Genomic DNA, 18041 nt, shown 5'->3' with positions numbered 1-18041 from the left:
TAATTACAAGCCCATTCCCAACAATGCAGAGGTAAAAAGTAACTTATGTGACATCGGAGCTCCAGTCCGCCCACACTAGTCGTCACTCAACTCCATCGTAAATTGTTGAGTTTAGTCGTCTTAGTTCATGTAGGCCAAGGTTTCCTCTTTAACTGCCCAGGTGGATTCAACCATTTTGTAGGCAAAAGTTCCCACCCTCCTCAGAAAAGCTATTATTCACCGAGCTGAGCAGCAGGAACTACACCGGGACATTCCTCCTCAGAGCACTTTAACACACACTAACAGACTCCTCATAAACATACACAAACTCACAAGAACTGGACTCCTCATAAACAAAAACACACACTATTGATCTACAGTATTAAAAGTTCTGACACAGGTCTCTCACCTTGTGTGCTTTAACATTTCCACAGCATTAACCACTATAATAACTGATACAATACAATACATGCCCTGAGTGAATGTGTGAGTGTTTGCTTTACTACTCCATGGACCTGTGTCTGCTCATGTTGAGACCTGCCTCCTTCCCTCTCCAGCTCAGGCCATAGAGCAGGGTTAGGACAGCAGCCAGCCAGCCAGCCAGCCAGCCAGCCAGCCAGCCACAGCCCTCTCCACTCACTCTGCCAGAATCTCTCAGGAATGCTGGAAGAAAGCACTGTGGAATCTCTCTCAGTCTCTAGTGGAGTCCACCTCGCTGAACGAATAAGAGATATGGCAACCTGCTTTTGAAACTAGCTTTGCAGAGCCTTCACATGCTGAATCTACATCAAATGATAATATTATAGACCACTACTGTTCCACTTGCAAGGTTGTAAAGAACATTGAGTCATTTAGCAGACACTCTTATCCAGAGCAACTTACAAATTGGTGCATTTAACTTATGATAGCCAGTGGGACAAGCACTATTTTTTATAAAAAAATACTATTGGAGTTCAGGAGGCACAAAGTCCAACCATATCAAGATTTTAATAGTGTGTCGTGAGGGGAAGCAGCAAAAGGCAGCGAAGTCCCACTCACACAGGACTGGGGTATGTGAAATATTACTGGGCTAGGCCTCTGGCTATGTCCCTTTCCAGTCCTCTACTCTCCCTGGCTCTGGCCCTGTCCAGACATCTATTCTGCCTGGCTCTGGCCCTGTCCAGTCCTCTACTCTGCCTGGCTATGTCCCTGTCCAGTCCTCTACTCTCCCTGGCTCTGGCCCTGTCCAGACCTCTACTCTGCCTGGCTCTGGCCCTGTCCAGACAGTGGAGGGATAAACCATGAGGGGTGAGGGGGCTAGCCTGAGACTGACCCCCAGGGGTGAAAATAAGGTGGTATGGTCCGGTACAGTGTCCCGCTAAAATAGTTAAGTTATTGACAATCAGATGAAAACTGGTTTTGTTTATGCCACATTAAAAAGACATAGGCAGCATGTCCATAAGGCTAAAGGAAGCTAAGCTTTCCCTAATGTAAATTGAATAAAAATTAAAGACAATTATATAGCCTAATTAGCTTATTCCTGTCTACACATAAATAAATACAAATCATTCAAAATAGGCTACTACACCAGAAAGCATGATTTGGCCACAGAGGATCATTAGCTTCTTTAAAAAAAAGCTGTGGATTGTTTTAAATCGCATAGACTACAGTTGGAAGGGCCTGCAATTTGAGCACCGCGAGCTACAAATACCAAATATACTGAACAAAAATATAAACGCAACATGCAAAAATGTCAAAGATTTTACTGAGTTACAGCTCCTATAAGGAAATCAGTCAATTGAAATAAATAAATGAGGCCCTAATCTATGGATTTCACATGACTGAGCAGGGGTGCAGACATGGGTGGCCTTGGAGGGCATAGGCCCACCCACTTGGCAGCCAGGCCCATCCACTGGGGAGCCAGGCCCAGCCAATCAGAATGAGATTTCCCCCACAAAAAGGGCTTTATTACAGACTGAAATACTCCTTTTAATACTCCCACCCCCCCCTCAGATGATCCCGCAGGTGAAGAAGCCAGATGTGGAGGTCCTGGGCTGTGGTTGTGAGGCCGGTTGGACGTACTGCCAAATTCTCTAAAACGACGATGGAGGCTGCTTATGGTAGAGAAATGAACATTCAATTCTCTGGCAACAGCTCTGGTGGACATTCCTGCAGTCAGCATGCCAATTGCATGCTCCCTCAAAACTTGAGATATCTGCGGTATTGTGTTGTGTGACAAAACTGCTCATTTTAAAGTGGCCTTATATTGTCCCCAGCACAAGGTGCACCTGTGTAATTATCATGCTGTTTAATCAGCTTCTTGATATGCCACACCTGTCAAGTGGATGGATTATCTTGGCAAAGGAGAAATGCTCACTAACAGGGATGTAAACAAATGTGTGTACACATTTTGAGAGAAATAAGTGTTTTTATTTCAGCTCATGAAACCAACACTTTACATGTTGCGTTTCTATTTTTGTTCAGTGTAGATGATAGTTAAGTTGCAACTGTCAGTGAAAAGCAGAGACCCAGCCAAGCATATCGCAATATTTGAAAATACAATCGTGGAAAACTGTTTGAAAAGCAAATGGCTATTGCTGTAAAGAGATGCTGTAAAGAGAATTGACGTAGGCCAATTATATGGTTCAAACAACATCGTTTTTATTGATCTGTTTGTCAGTGTCAGCAGAGTAGGCTACACTGTAATTTTTGTAGTATAAAAAAAAATGCTGCGCGCACTTGGGTGTCCTGTACCGGTAAGAAATTAAATCTACTTTCACCCCTGCTGACCCACGCTCCATCCGCTTCCTGGTCCACACATGTTGACTGGGCATTTCCACAGCAGAGGAAGAGGAGACAGACAGGAACGCTGTGTGTCCTGCTGACTGGCTGCTTCTATCACACAGGACAGCAAGTCTCTACTCTACCTTATGGGCGGCAGGTAGCCTAGTGGTTAAAGCGTAATGTAAAGCGTTGGGCCAGTAACCGAAAGGTCCCTGGTTCGAATACCCGAGTCGACAAGGTGAAAAATCTACCGATGTGCCCTTGAGCAAGGCACTTAACACCAATTTGATCCAGAGGTGGCGTACTACTATAGCTGACCCCGTAAAACAACACATTTCACTGCACCTATGTGAAAACACAAGATATTTCTTTCTCCTTCTTTTTTTACTATTTTAACAGGAGAGAGACCAGGGTCCTGACTCCTGAATTATAAAACGATTTCAATAGATTCATTCAATCGATAAAATAAGAAGGACAATTAAGCCAAGAGCGACGGCAAGGAGTTGAGAGTCCTTGGGAGGAGCCAGACTGCTGAGAGGGGGGAGAGAGAAGGAGAGACATCCTCCTCTGGCTGACTCTCTGTCCCAAGAGAGAAACAGTCATTCTCAGAACAATAACACTTTCTAATAGAGTTTAGTGCTGACTTGTACAACTCACTGTGGTGAAGCTGAACAAACAGCAAATGTACCAGACACAAAAAATACCTAACTTTTCTTGCATAATTGGCTGCTATTTCCAACAAACTCAGAACAATCACATATTGAGAAAATGAGTTTCTTTCCTTTTCTCCTTGGAGAGCCAAACAAACAGATTTAAGTCTGAGCCTCTGAGGTGTCAAAAGTGCAAACTGTGACGGCACCGCCAACACTCAAAACATTAAAGACCTCCACTGACACAGAGCAAAGTTGTTGATTATAATACACTTCAGAAACACCTCAAAGAACCCTGTCAAGTTGACGTTTAGTAAAGACGAGTAAATCCCTTACCGACTCAGACATGATTTCCTGGGAATAACTTTTAGTCTCAGACAGTCACAGAAGCACTTATAGTGGAAGAAAAATAGTCTATCAGTGTCCGGGAGCAAAGTTCAGTTCAGTACAACGAGATATGCCTCCTCAAAGCTTCCAGACTTCCTAGAGGATTACCTATCTCACTACTCTGGATTACAGCCAGGAGGGAGGGACGAGGGAAGAGCAGCTGCTCTCTGTGACTTCATCACAACAATACTACTAGTATTGAGAATGACACAAATATTAATTTTCACAAAGTCTGCTGCCTCAGTTTTTATGATGGCAATTTGCATATACAGTGAGGGAAAAAAATATTTGATCCCCTGCTGATTTTGTACGTTTGCCCAGTGACAAAGACATGATCAGTCTATAATTTTAATGGTAGGTTTATTTGAACAGTGAGAGACAGAATAACAACAACAAAATCCAGAAAAATGCATGTAAACATTTTTATAAATTGATTTGCATTTTAATGAGGGAAATAAGTATTTGACCCCTCTGCAAAACATGACTTAGTACTTGGTGGCAAAACCCTTGTTGGCAATCACAGAGGTCAGACGTTTCTTGTAGTTGGCCACCAGGTTTGCACACATCTCAGGAGGGATTTTGTTCCACTCCTCTTTGCAGATCTTCTCCAAGTCATTAAAGTTTTGAGGCTGATGTTTGGCAACTCGAACCTTCAGCTCCCTCCACAGATATTCTATGGGATTAAGTTCTGGAGACTGGCTAGGCCACTCCAGGACCTTAATGTACTTCTTCTTGAGCCACTCCTTTGTTGCCTTGGCCGTGTGTTTTGGGTCATTGTCATGCTGGAATACCCATCCACGACCCATTTTCAATGCCCTGGCTGAGGGAAGGAGGTTCTCACCCAAGATTTGACGGTACATGACCCCGTCCATCGTCCCTTTGATGCGGTGAAGTTGTCCTGTCCCCTTAGCAGAAAAACACTCCCAAAGCATAATGTTTCCACCTCCATGTTTGACGGTGGGGATGGTGTTCTTGGGGTCATAGGCAGCATTCCTCCTCCTCCAAACACGGCGAGTTGAGTTGATGCCAAAGAGCTCGATTTTGGTCTCATCTGACCACAACACTTTCACCCAGTTCTCCTCTGAATCATTCAGATGTTCATTGGCAAACTTCAGACGGGCCTGTATATGTGCTTTCTTGAGCAGGGGGACCTTGCGGGTGCTGCAGGATTTCAGTCCTTCACGGCGTAGTGTGTTACCAATTGTTTTCTTGGTGACTATGGTCCCAGCTGCCTTGAGATCATTGACAAGATCCTCCCGTGTAGTTCTGGGCTGATTCCTCACCGTTCTCATGATCATTGCAACTGCACGAGGTGAGATCTTGCATGTCGCCCCAGGCAGAGGGAGATTGACAGTTATTTTGTGTTTCTTCCATTTGCGAATAATCACACAAACTGTTGTCACCTTCTCACCAAGCTGCTTGGCGATGGTCTTGTAGCCCATTCCAGCCTTGTGTAGGTCTACAATCTTCTCCCTGACATCCTTGGAGAGCTCTTTGGTCTTGGCCATGGTGGAGAGTTTGGAATCTGATTGATTGCTTCTGTGGACAGGTGTCTTTTATACAGGTAACAAACTGAGATTAGGAGCACTCCCTTTAAGAGTGTGCTCCTAATCTCAGTTTGTTACCTGTATAAAAGACACCTGGGAGCCAGAAATCTTTCTGATTGAGAGGGGGTCAAATACTTATTTCCCTCATTAAAATGCGAATCAATTTATAACATATTTTACATGCGTATTTCTGGATTTTTTTGTTGTTATTCTGTCTCTCACTGTTCAAATAAACCTACCATTAAAATTATAGACTGATCATTTCTTTGTCAGTGGGCAAACGTACAAAATCAGCAGGGGAGCAAATACCTTTTTCCCTCACTGTACTCCAGAATTAAAAATTTTACATTTATATTTTTAGTCATTTAGCAGACGCTCTTATCCAGAGCGACTTACAGTTAGTGAGTGCATACATTTTTCATACTTTTTTTTTCATACTGAAGAGTGATCAGATGAATTGCAATTAATTGAAAATGAACTTAATCCCCAAAAAACATTTCCACTGCATTTCAGCCCTGCCACAAAAGGACCAGATGAGATCATGTCAGTGATTCTCTCATTAACACAGGTGAGAGTGTTGACGAGGACAAGGCTGGAGATCACTCTGTCATGCTGATTGAGTTAGAAAAACAGACTGGAAGCTTTAAAAGGAGGGTGGTGATTGAAATCATTATTCTTCCTCTGTTAACCATGGTTACCTGCAAGGAAACCCGTGCCGTCATCATTGCTTTACACAAAAGGGCTTCACAGGCAAGGATATTGCTGCTAGTAAGATTGCACCTAAATCAACCATTTATCGGATCATCAAGAACTTCAAGGAGAGAGGTTCAATTGTTGTGAAGAAGGCTTCAGGGCGCCCAAGAAAGTCCAGCAAGCACCAGGACCTTCTCCTAAACTTGATTCAGCTGCGGGATCGGGGCACCACCAGTGCAGAGCTTGCTCAGGAATGGCAGCAGGCAGGTGTGAGCGCATCTGCACGCACAGTGAGGCAAAGACTTTTGGAGGATGGGCTGGTGTCAAGAAGGGCAGCGAGGAAGCCACTTCTCTCCAGGAAAAACATCAGGGACAGACTGATATTGTGCAAAAGGTACAGGGATTGGACTGCTGAGGACTGGGGTAAAGTAATATTCTCTGATGAATCCCCTTTCCGATTGTTTGGGGCACTCATTGCATAAACTTAATGTAATTGTCAATAAAAGCCTTTGACACTTATGGAATGCTTGTAATTATACTTCAGTATACCATAGTAACATCTGACAAAAGTATCTAAAAACACTGAAGCAGCGAACTTTGTGAAGACCAATACTTGTGTCATTCTCAAAACCTTTGACCATGTCTTCAACGGAAACACCACATTTCATGGTGTACTAGGGTTTACAAGTCCCAAGTGTGCAACCAGTACTCTGTAGTTGGTAAAGCATGGCGCTTGCAACGCCAGGATAGTGGGTTCAATTCCCGGGACCACCCATACATTAAATGTATGCACGCACATCTAAGTAACTTTGGATAAAATAAGTATCTGCTAAATGGCATATATTATAATATTATAGTACTGTTAGTGTACCTGTCAACCGGAAGTTGTTTTGGGTCAGTGTCTCAATATTGTCTAAATAGGGAGAGGCTCTAATCACCTTGACGAAGTTGTCAGGGAAGAGTCCTCTCTTCCCGTTGAGGTCTCCCTCCATCCATCCCTCCTCTTCAATCCTGCGGACGTTCCTGATCACGTCTCCCAGCCTCAGGGTCAGCTCATCTTCATGGAGGGCCTCGTACTCATACTCAACCACAACCTCTACTGGAGAGATGGAGGTAGGGGGAGGGAGGGAGGGAGAGAGGGTGGGAGCGAGAGAGGGCGGGAGGGAGAGAGGGCGGGAGCGAGAGAGGGCGGGAGCGAGAGAGGGCGGGAGCGAGAGAGGGCGGGAGCGAGAGGATGGGCGAGAAGGAGGGAGGGAGAGAAAGAGAGATGAGGGAGAGTGAGAGATGGAGGTAGGGAGAGATGAGGAAGGGGGGGGAGAGGGAGTGAAAGAGTTACCATTATAACAAAACAGAGATTGCTGGACACATTGTCTTGACATGTAGAGGCATGACAGTCCTGATATGATGTCAATAGAAGTATGGTTCCTTAGATTGAAGTCTTGCAACAGCTAGACTATACTGAGGCATCACTGCATACAAATCACTGCAATTGTTCATACCGACTTTTCACACAATGTCATTGATCATACCTGCATGCTTCAACATGTTGCAGTTGAAGAATGTTTCTGCATTTAGGCTATAAGTGTGTGAACTGAAAGCAAAGCTAATCTTTGGGAAAACAGGGATGGATCAAACAACATAGCCTCCCTACTATGATATGAAGTCTCTAAATTGGGTGATTCTCGTGAAATTAGTTTTCACCATGGCAGTAACAAAGAGTTTAAAAACCATGGTGCATCTACAACATTCATCTATTATTCTGAAGACTAAGATGCCTAGTTTATGGCAGTGTCATTTCCACCCCAAATTCTCATTACCGAAATTCGTCCGGACTAAATTCCAGTCATTTTATAAAATGTTACGTTAGGTTTTTCAAACTTTTGGAATAAAACAAAATATGTTGCTGTAGTTTGTCCATAAATCATAAAAATGGTATACTAGTTGAAGTTTAAAATTAAACTATAATATTTATTGGGTAAAAGCTGTCTGTGGACATGTTTCTCATTACCTTAACACTTTTTCAAGTTGCTGTAAAATCTTGAATAATTTAGTTTTATTCACCCATGATGCATAATCTAGAGGAGTAGTCCATAGATGAGCACACTTTTATTTAATTTCTTCACTTATATACCTTCAGAATTTTTTTTTTTACATTTTTGTCATTTTTTAGCAGACGCTCTTATCCAGAGCGACTTACAGTTAGCGCATACATTATTTTATCGAACCCACAACCCTGGCGTTGCAAACGCCATGCTCTACCAACTGAGCTACATCCCCTGCCGGCCATTCCCTCCCCTACCCTGGACGACGCTGGGCCAATTGTGCGCCGCCCCATGGGTCTCCCGGTCGCGGCCGGCTATGACAGAGCCTGGATTCGAACCAGGATCTCTAGTGGCACAGCTAGCACTGCGATGCAGTGCCTTAGACCACTGCGCCACTCGGGAGAATGAAGATCTTATTATCAAACACCCCCTTTACGAAACTTGACATTCTCATTAACGAAATGACTAAAAAGCTCAAATTGGGAAAAACTTAGAGAACCATTACCTTACAAACAAGGAGGCATGAAATGGGCTTCAGTGATGTGTTCAATTGTTTGCTGACTCATAATGGCTGTCTCCCATTACTTGCAGATTGAGGTAAGGGCCTCTCATTACTGAAACACACATTTCTCATTACCGCATCATTTTTAGGTCCGTTTCGGTAATGAGAACCTTAAATTCTGGTAATGATAATAAGCTAATTATAATGTATAGTTAAAGGATGTGCTGTGCTAGTAACTTTAATTATTTACTAGGATTACTGCTTACACCTATTGTACAGATTTTTTGTAAAACATTAGTTATTTGATTAAGTAGGAGTCAAAACATTTGTGTATAAACTCCATTTAAATTTACTTAAAGCCACAATCTGGAGTTTGTGTTTCAGCGAAGAGTAACCCCACCACTTAAAGAAGTACAGTAAATCCCCCATTTTGACATGTGTACCTGTTTTACAATACAACTTTATTAATCCCCAAGGGGAAATTCGTTCAGGGCTGGAAAGGGTGCTTCAGACAGGACAAACACACACAGACTGACAGTATAATTTTTATAAGTAAACCATTTAAGGCAACAGTTAACAGTGCATGGCGCAATTTAAGAAACGTCCATGGTTGCCACAGTTCTTATTAATGGCAGGGCTAAACTATCTCTAGAATAGTCCCTAGGTCTTCGTTAATGGTCCTCTTAACGAGGCGGATGGCCTCGGGCACAAAAACGAGGCCCTGTGGCTATTGGTGGGCCACTTGAGACAGCGTCAAAGGGGGAGCAGTTGGAACTGTGGGTTGAAGACATGGGTGCTGTCCCCCAGGATGTCATAGGCCTTCCTCCTGGCCTGCTGCTCAAAGAATGAGGCCAGACTTCTGAGAGGCACCCCGGTGATTTTAGAGCATACCACAATGGCTTGGAGGCGGTTCCTGTTCTTGACAGAGAGGGATGTGAACCAGCATACGAAGGAGAAACAAAGAACACTCGATGAAAGAACTGTAAAAGGTCTGCAATATTGATTTGTGAACGCTGAATGAGTTCAGTTTCCTGAGGAAGTATCGTCTCTGGTGGGCTTTTTTGATGATGGCGTCTGTTTGCTCAAACTTCAGGGTGTTATCAATGACAGTAGCAATATATTTATACTGGTCCACAATGTCCACCTCCTCACCATGGATGATCACCAGGTCCATCCTGGGGGACTTCCTCCTGATTTCGACAACCATTTCCTTCGTCTTGGAGACATTCAACTCCAGCAGCGCACCTGTCAATTAAGTCCTGGAGGGCTGGGCCATGGTCCTGCTCAGGCCCTGAGAAGAGTGAGAGGACTGTGTCATTGGCAAACTTCACAAGATGGCGGTTGTCATAGGCACTCTGACAGTCATTGGTGTAGAGAATAAAAAGGAAGGGTGAACGTACGCACCGTGAGGTGAACCTGTGCAAGCGAGTAGCTTGTCTGACATGGCACCATTGGCATATACTCTCTGTGGCCGTGGTCGAAATTGAACTGTGAGTCAAGTTCTCTGGCGAGGACGGCAGACTGCATGATGTTAAATGCAGACGAGAAGTCCACAAATAGCAGCCTGACAGAGGCCCCCCTGCTCTCCAGATATCTGTGGATGGTGTCCATCAAGAACAGCTTGGCGTCGTCCACACCTCTTTTGATGCGGTTTGCAAACCGGAGGGGATCCAGAAGAGCACCTGCCACAGACGTGATATGGGCCTTGACCAGCTTCGGCAGGGCCTTCATCACAAGAGAGGTCAGTGCAATAGGCCTATGGTCGTTGAGAGAGCGAGGCTTTCTTGGGAACGGGGATAATGGTGGACGTTTACCATTAGCACTTACCTTTACTGTGGTTTGATATGTCAAGACAGTTTTTTGTGATGCAGAACGCACGTCTCTCACCATAAGGCATGCTCTCCTGCAAATTTGTGCACATTCATTGTTTAATAACTTCATTGTGTGAATTGTTTGCGTCAATCAATTCCCCATTACATACAGTACATTCGGAAAGTATTCAGACCACTTGACTTTTTCCACATTGTTACGTTACAGCCTTATTCTAAAATAGATTAAATTGTGTTTTTTCCCCCTCATCAATCTACACATAATACCCCATAATGACAAAGCAAAAACAGGTTTTAAGAAATGTATATAACATTTACATAAGTATTCATACCCTTTATTCAGTACTTTGTTGAAGCACCTTTGGCAGCGATTACAGCCTCAAATCTTATTGGGTATGATGCTAAAAGCTTGGAACACCTGTATTTGGGGAGTTCCTCCCATTCGTCACTGCAGATCCTCTCAAAGTTCTGTCAGGTTGAATGGGGAGCGTCGCTGCACAGCTATTTTAAAGGTCTCTCCAGAGATGTTCGATCACGTTCAAGTCCGGGCTCTGGCTGGGCCACTCAAGGCCATTCAGAGACTTGTTCCGAAGCCAACCCTGCATTGTCTTTGCTATGTGCTTAGGGTCGTTGGAAGGTGAACCTTCGCCCCAGTCTGCGGTCCTGAGCGCTCTGGAGCAGGTTTTCATCAAGGATCTCTCTGTACTTTGCTCCGTTCATCTTTCCCTCGATCCTGACAAGTCTACCAGTCCCTGCCACTGAAAAACATCCCCACAGCATGATGCTGCCACCACCATGTTTAACCGTAGGGATGGTGCTAGGTTTCCTCCAGACGCGACGCTTGGAATTCAGGCCAAATAGTTCAATCTTGGTTTCATCAGACCAGAGAATCTTGTTTCTCATGGTCAGAGTCCTTTAGGTGCCTTTTGGCAAACTCCAAGTGGGCATTCATGTGCATTTTACTGAGGAGTGGCTTCCGTCTGGTTTTCCTTCCGGAAGGTTCTCCCATCTCCCCAGAATAATTCTGAAGCTCTGTCAGAGTGACCATCGGGTTCTTGGTCACCTCCCTGGCCAAGGCCCTTCTCCCGCACGGAAACTGAGCAATCTAGGAAGAGTCTTGGTGGTTTCAAACTTCTTCCATTTAAGTATGATGGAGGCCACTGTGTTCTTGGGGACCTTCAATGCTGCAGAAACACTGATTTATTTTGGTACCCTTCCTCAGATCTGTGCCTCGGCACAATCCTATTTCGGAGCTCTACGGACAATTAATTCGACCTCATGGCTTGGTTTTTGCTCTGACATGCACTGTCAACTGTGGGACCTTATATAGACAGGTGTGTGCCTTTTCAAATCATGTCCAATCAATTGAATTTACCACAGGTGGTCTCCAATCAAGTTGTAGAAACATCTCAAGGATGATCAATGGAAACAGGATGCACCTGAGCTCAATTTCAAGTCTCATAGCAAAGGATCTGAATACTTAAGTAAATAACAATTACAGCACAATAACTGTTAGTCGGGAGTGTCATGAAATTGATTTCCATGGCTGAGCAGCCGCACACAAGCCTAAGATCACCATGTTCAATGCCAAGTGTCAGCTGGAGTGATGTAAAGCTCGCCGCCATTGGACTCTGGAGCAGTGAAAACGCGTTCTCTGGAGTGATGAATCATGCTTTACCATCTGGCAGTCCAACGGACAAATCTGGATTTGGCGGATGCCAGGAGAACGCTACCTGCCCGAATGCAGTGCCAACTGTAAAGTTTGGCAGAGGAGGAATAATGGTCTGGGGCTGTTTTTCATGGTTCGGGCTAGGCCCCTTAGTTCTTAATGCTACAGCATACAATGACATTCTAGACGATTCTGTCCTTCCAGCTTTGTGGCAACAGTTTGGGGAAGGCCCTTTCCTGTTTCAGCATAACAATGCCCCGTGCACAAAGCGAGGTCCACACAGAAATGGTTTGTCAAGATCAGTGTGGAAGAACTTGACTGGCCTGCACAGAGCCCTGACCTCAACACCACCGAACACCTTTGGGATGAATTGGAACGCCGACTGTGAGCCAGGCATAATCGCCCAACATCAGTGCCCTACCTCACTAATACACTTGTGGCTGGATGGAAGCAAGTCCCTGCAGCAATGTTGCAACATCTAGTCAAAAGCTTTTCCAGGAGAGTGGAGGCTGTTATAGCAGCAAAAGGGGGGACCAATTCCATATTAATGCCCATGATTTTGGAATGAGATGTTCGACAAGCAGGTGTCCACATACTTTTGGTCATGTAGTGCAGTTGGCAATGGCAATAGAAGTTACTTTTTAGGTTTGTATCATTTTCATTTAGATAGAATTTTGATTAACCCAATTATTTTAAAATACGAAGGCGTTATTATAAATTAAATTAAACAGTTCCACGAAAATGTGCATATGAAAACCATAACTGGCACGCAGATCGGTAGTAAAGGTAAGATAAATTGAGTCATTTGTGTCTTATTTAATCAAACAGTGACTTAAAGCATCGGACAGGCTAAATGCATGTACTTGATTTTCTTAAAACACATAGGGTGTGTCTATATTTGGAAAAATACAGATTTTAACATTTCCACCAATCGATTAGTCGAAAGAACAGACGACTTTCGGTCGACTAAGATTTATTTTTGTCGGGGATAGCCTTTATAGGCATATCATGTTATGCCATTTTCCAATACGATGCCATTACGTTTAAAAATACATATAAAATACCTTAGAACCACACATATCCATGTCCTAATAAACTAATATTACCTGTAAAGACCTTATTATATTATATATATTATATACAAGTCCACTTCTGACTTTTGAAAATACATGCACGTAATTACAGTTCTTATACTTATGCTAAAATAACAGGTATTTTAGTAAGTTGCATTAAGATCAGTGATTTTATTATGATGCAAGTCATTTGGGATTTACAAATGACAGTTTGATGATGTATTGGGTTACTGAATCTAAGAGCTCAGTACAGCTTTTCAATGGCAAACTATGCAACACTCATTACCGAAACATGCATTCTCATCTCAGAAACCTGCTTATCATTCCTGTAATGCACCCATATTTAGGCAATATTACAAAGAATATATTGTATACTTCAGTCATTTTGGCTTAATCAGTGTGCATTCTGTTCTTTATCCAAAAAACAACACTCAGAAAGGTTGTGTGTTGTGGTAATGAGATGAATTACTAAATATTGTAAATATATTTTGTTTTCAGTGTTATGCTTAACTCAGGCCTTAGTTAAGCAATGTAAAACAAATATTATAAATGTATTTCTTTATCACGTTTTTGGACTTCAAAAACTGTTACGGTAAATGAGAATTTTTTGTGTTGGTAGTTGTGGAAATTGTGGTAAAATGCATAATATCTGTTCAATAAACATAACAGTAGTTATGAAATAGATAACTACAGATCCTAATATTAGTGATGCAATAAGAACTATGGTGGAAAAGGTGTTTCTTTTTTTGTCATATTTTTTTTGTCAAGTGCCAGTTGTGTGAGAACCACCCTTTTAGGTATCTGCTATTTACTGGCAAATCAATCTAGTCTAGACAAGACCACTCTGTGGCTCAGTGAGGCTCAGTCAATACATTGACCAGGTTCTCAAAATGAGTCTCCTTTAGAAAATAATCACTGTCTGCCACTTTGCTTTCTTTGATATCCAGTATGAAAAAAAAATAATGTACATGTAAATGTAATCGTTAGCCGACCACAGCACACCAAAACAAGCCTTGGGAAAGAAAAGACAGTCATTTGCTAGATGACTGACTTGAATATCGGAGCTGTGTCATATTGTATACAGCGCCCTGGGAATATGCTATATCTAGTGACTCAGTCATTCACACACCTGAAAGCCATCTGATTGGTTGTTTGCTCACACACGCAATCTCTGTTGACCGTGGTTATTTACATAGCATTGTGGGAGATAAGCAAGCCACGGTGGTATAGTGCAGTACAGTATACTAGCCAGTCTCCTTGTGGAAACAAAGGCAATAGGCTAACCAGACATAGAGATAGTTAGAGACTAAGTCTGTAACAATCTTAGATAAGAGCCAATTGAAAGAGATTTTTAAATATTACTAAAATCCTACAATTAGCAGAGATTAAATCTTACAAATGGAAATGTCGAGAAAATATAAGAAGTAGGGCAACAGATGAAAATCTTACAAATGGAATTGTATAAGACTGATTGAACTCATACTAGCCTACGAGCACTTCCTCTCAGAGGCCATGTCTGGATCAATGGGACAACATTCTTTCCATTCCTCAATCATAAAATGAGAGCTGTTAACTCACACAGAGTGAAATCCTCTCCTGTGACTCTATTCTGTCATCTGGTCCACTGTTGTTAGCATTCGCATGTTAGTTAATGTGTAAGCCCAGCCACTGCTAGACTGTGCAGTCTGTGCTGCTGGTTGATGTGTCCTGCCCTCTCATTATGGAGGCCATGATGATGTGGAGGAGGGCAATCCACTTTTATAAATATAGGACTACAGAACAGTTTGTAGCCCAATGAGCAGCCAGCGTGTTAATAAGCCAGGAGGTGAGGTGCTGCGTAGCTCGGCGTAAACATAACCTAGCCCACACAAATGGGACCACTATACAATACAGACATACAGGAGAACAAAGAAACACCATTACAGCACACAAGCACGACACGCATCAAATCAGTCAATGGTGCACACACAGCAAACGGCTGTGCAATTGCAAACACACACACACACACACAAACCACAGCAGTTTAGTTGGCAAAATCTTTGGCTGGGCCTTGTTGGCAGCTGGGGCACCGTTCAGCACTAAACCACACACACTGGGCAGCAGCACACACACCGGCAGCCAGGTCAGACTTACTGTTGAAAAGAATTGCTCAGTGGCTCTGCTCTTCTGACATCATCAGTGTTGGCCCAACAGCCTGGGCCTGCTCCAAGGGAGAAAATACCACTAATCACAGATCCATGATCAGCTTTCCCTATCCGGATCCAAACCCTCAACCATTACGACTGGGACCAGTATGTGGGAACGACTGCCAGCAGGAGCCCTCAGCCTCTTTTCCTCAGGCTGCCATCCAGACACTCAGATAAATAGATTCTCATCCTCACTCAGGCCTGGCAAGGACACTCTGCCACTTAGCTGACAGAGAGAGAGAGAGAGAGAGAGCTCTCGCTCCTTAATGATCCATCCCACTGGCCAGCAGCCATCAATTCCCCCAGCGCCCATTATTTTCCCAGACACCACAGATAAGGCCACTTACTTCTCCTTACACTAATCACTGTTAGCGTTGATGGTGTAGCCTACATTGAGAAGGCGCAGCAGGGCATGAGGCAGGGTCCTGACCAGACCAGCAATCTGTCTGCAGAGCCTTGTTTACCACTGGCCAAAGTCAGACGGTATCTCATCCTGTTGTTACAGACAGAAATTAGGGGTTCGTCCCTCCCATTGGGGGCCTCCATAAATTACGTTTCGGTGAAGCGAAGCGTTTACAGAGATAAGTGGTCGATGGAGAGTCATCAAAACGGGGACAAAAGCTGCTTTCATACCACCAAGTGTCCTTTGGCAAAGGCGGATTTGTCGGCCTATAAAAAGGGGTCTAGGCTAAATCATCTCCGTTTTGTCTTCGATTGTCCCGGGTTGACTTATTATTCTGTCAGAGTAATGTTCGCCCTTGAAATTCCGGCGCTGCTGGGAAGGAGACAAAGAAATCCCTCTTAGTTTTTCCTTAGGAGGAAATGTTTTCCTAAACACATGAAAGCACACAGGTGGTTAGTGCAGCAGCTAGGCTTTTTTTAAAATTACATATTGCAGCTTTAACTTGGGCAAATAAATGCATTTTCTAATAAGTTCAATACAATTAGTGGATTTCCTTCTATGTTCAATATTTTTTTGAATATTGTTGAATTATGTTTCAATGTCTAGATTCCGTGATTCTGTCCACATTCTCCGCAATGCAGATTTTATAGGGCCCTACTTCTATTTTAGTGTAGTAGACTGGGGCTTTCTGAATACTCCCATTCATGCGCAACGTTGACCAGTGGGTGAAACTTCCTTCCAGTTCTGTTTTATGAGATCTGAAGGAGTCACCTGCCTGGGCTGACAAACAGGGGCCAGGAGTGGAGCGTCATGACTTATGATAGGCCTACGTTTCAAACTAAATTAAATAGCCTATTTCAACTAGCTCAAAAGTATTGGCCTATTATTGGTGTACAGGTTAGCACACACGGCTGGATTCAAAACATACGCTCACAGTGGGAGAGAGGTTCAGATTAGCTGTTCCCTGCGTGCTCCTGGAACACAGTGGGTCCGCTGATTAAATGGGTCAGTGGGTTAATTTAATAACACTACTATCACATCCAAGACAAGAGGAAACACTGTGGACTAATACATACAGGGAGAGGTCACACACCAATCAATACCATACTAGGATGCCAAGACACAATAGTAGTGAGAGCAGCCCATGTTGTTGAGACAGACAGGATGGGGGTGCTTCAGTACAGTACAGTCCCAGAGTAGCCTAAGGCCATGCAGCCAATGTCCTGTCGACTGATCCAAGCCTGGACCTATCAAAGCACAGGAACCAAATGGAGCGCTAGGCCTAACACAGCCAGGCCAAGCATCAAACAAACAGCAACATTGGAAAGTGATATTTTCCAGGAACACTCGCAAGTGGTGTGAGCATGCCAGCATCCCTCACAGACACACATGCTACATGCATCAACCCTTAGATACATTTTTGATGCATATTTCCATACAGTGTCGTGCTATGTATTTCTGTGTCTGGCCTGTCTGCCTGCCTGACGTGCCTGTGCATTAAATGGCATAGCATTGAGAATTTAGGTCAGTGGAGCTGCCAGGCTGACATTACTGTACATGGCAGTCAGGAGGACACACACAGTTCCAAAGGATGGCATTGTGCTGCCAGAGCCACAGCACAGACACACTCCGTGAGGATCAGCAGGGGAAAGGCTCTGACTCCAACTGTGCTGCAATTACCAATAAGTTTATGGGGATTTCTGCTGAAGTGGCCATCATTATCGACATAAATACTGAGAGGAATGGCCGAAAGCATGGCTGTCCATAAAAAATGTTTTGTCAACTGGATTGTGAGCCGCAATGAGTCAGATGAGGCTGTGGTTATTAGCTAGGGCATTTCCATCAAAAATGACCCATGAGCACAAACATGTGAAGTTCATAGGAGCATATCAAATTGGGTGTCAAATGAAAGCTAAGAGTCTATATTTGGGGGAAATGAAAGCATAGATATACACTGCTCAAAAAAATAAAGGGAACACTTAAACAACACAATGTAACTCCAGGTCAATCACACTTCTGTGAAATCAAACTGTCCACTTAGGAAGCAACACTGATTGACAATACATTTCACATGCTGTTGTGCAAATGGAATAGACAACAGGTGGAAATTATAGGCAATTAGCAAGACACCCCCAATAAAGGACTGGTTTTGCAGGTGGTGACTACAGACCACTTCTCCGTTCCTATGCTTCCTGGCTGATGTTTTGGTCACTTTTGAATGCTGGCGGTGCTTTCACTCTAGCGGTAGCATGAGACGGAGTCTACAACCCACACAAGTGGCTCAGGTAGTGCAGCTCATCCAGGATGGCACATCAATG

At 43.6% G+C, this 18041-nt stretch overlaps 1 protein-coding gene across 2 annotated transcripts in view; it reads right to left on the bottom strand.

The window, feature by feature from the left end:
* Positions 1-18041, bottom strand: part of LOC121548863 (CD2-associated protein) — a 94360-nt gene that overhangs the window by 57903 nt on the left and 18416 nt on the right. Inside the window, exon 2 of one of the 2 annotated variants that reach the window (XM_041860484.1) lies at positions 6958-7118. In XM_041860484.1, the coding sequence (XP_041716418.1) occupies positions 6958-7118 (161 nt within the window). The remainder of the gene's footprint in view (positions 1-6957; positions 7119-18041) is intronic. The other variant, XM_041860485.1, reaches the window with a different exon arrangement.

This window comes from Coregonus clupeaformis, chromosome 33 (genome assembly GCF_020615455.1).
Source record: "Coregonus clupeaformis isolate EN_2021a chromosome 33, ASM2061545v1, whole genome shotgun sequence".
NCBI lineage: Eukaryota > Metazoa > Chordata > Actinopteri > Salmoniformes > Salmonidae > Coregonus > Coregonus clupeaformis.
The sequence above is the reverse complement of the archived record's forward strand: the minus strand, read 5'-3'. Positions and strand labels throughout refer to the sequence as shown.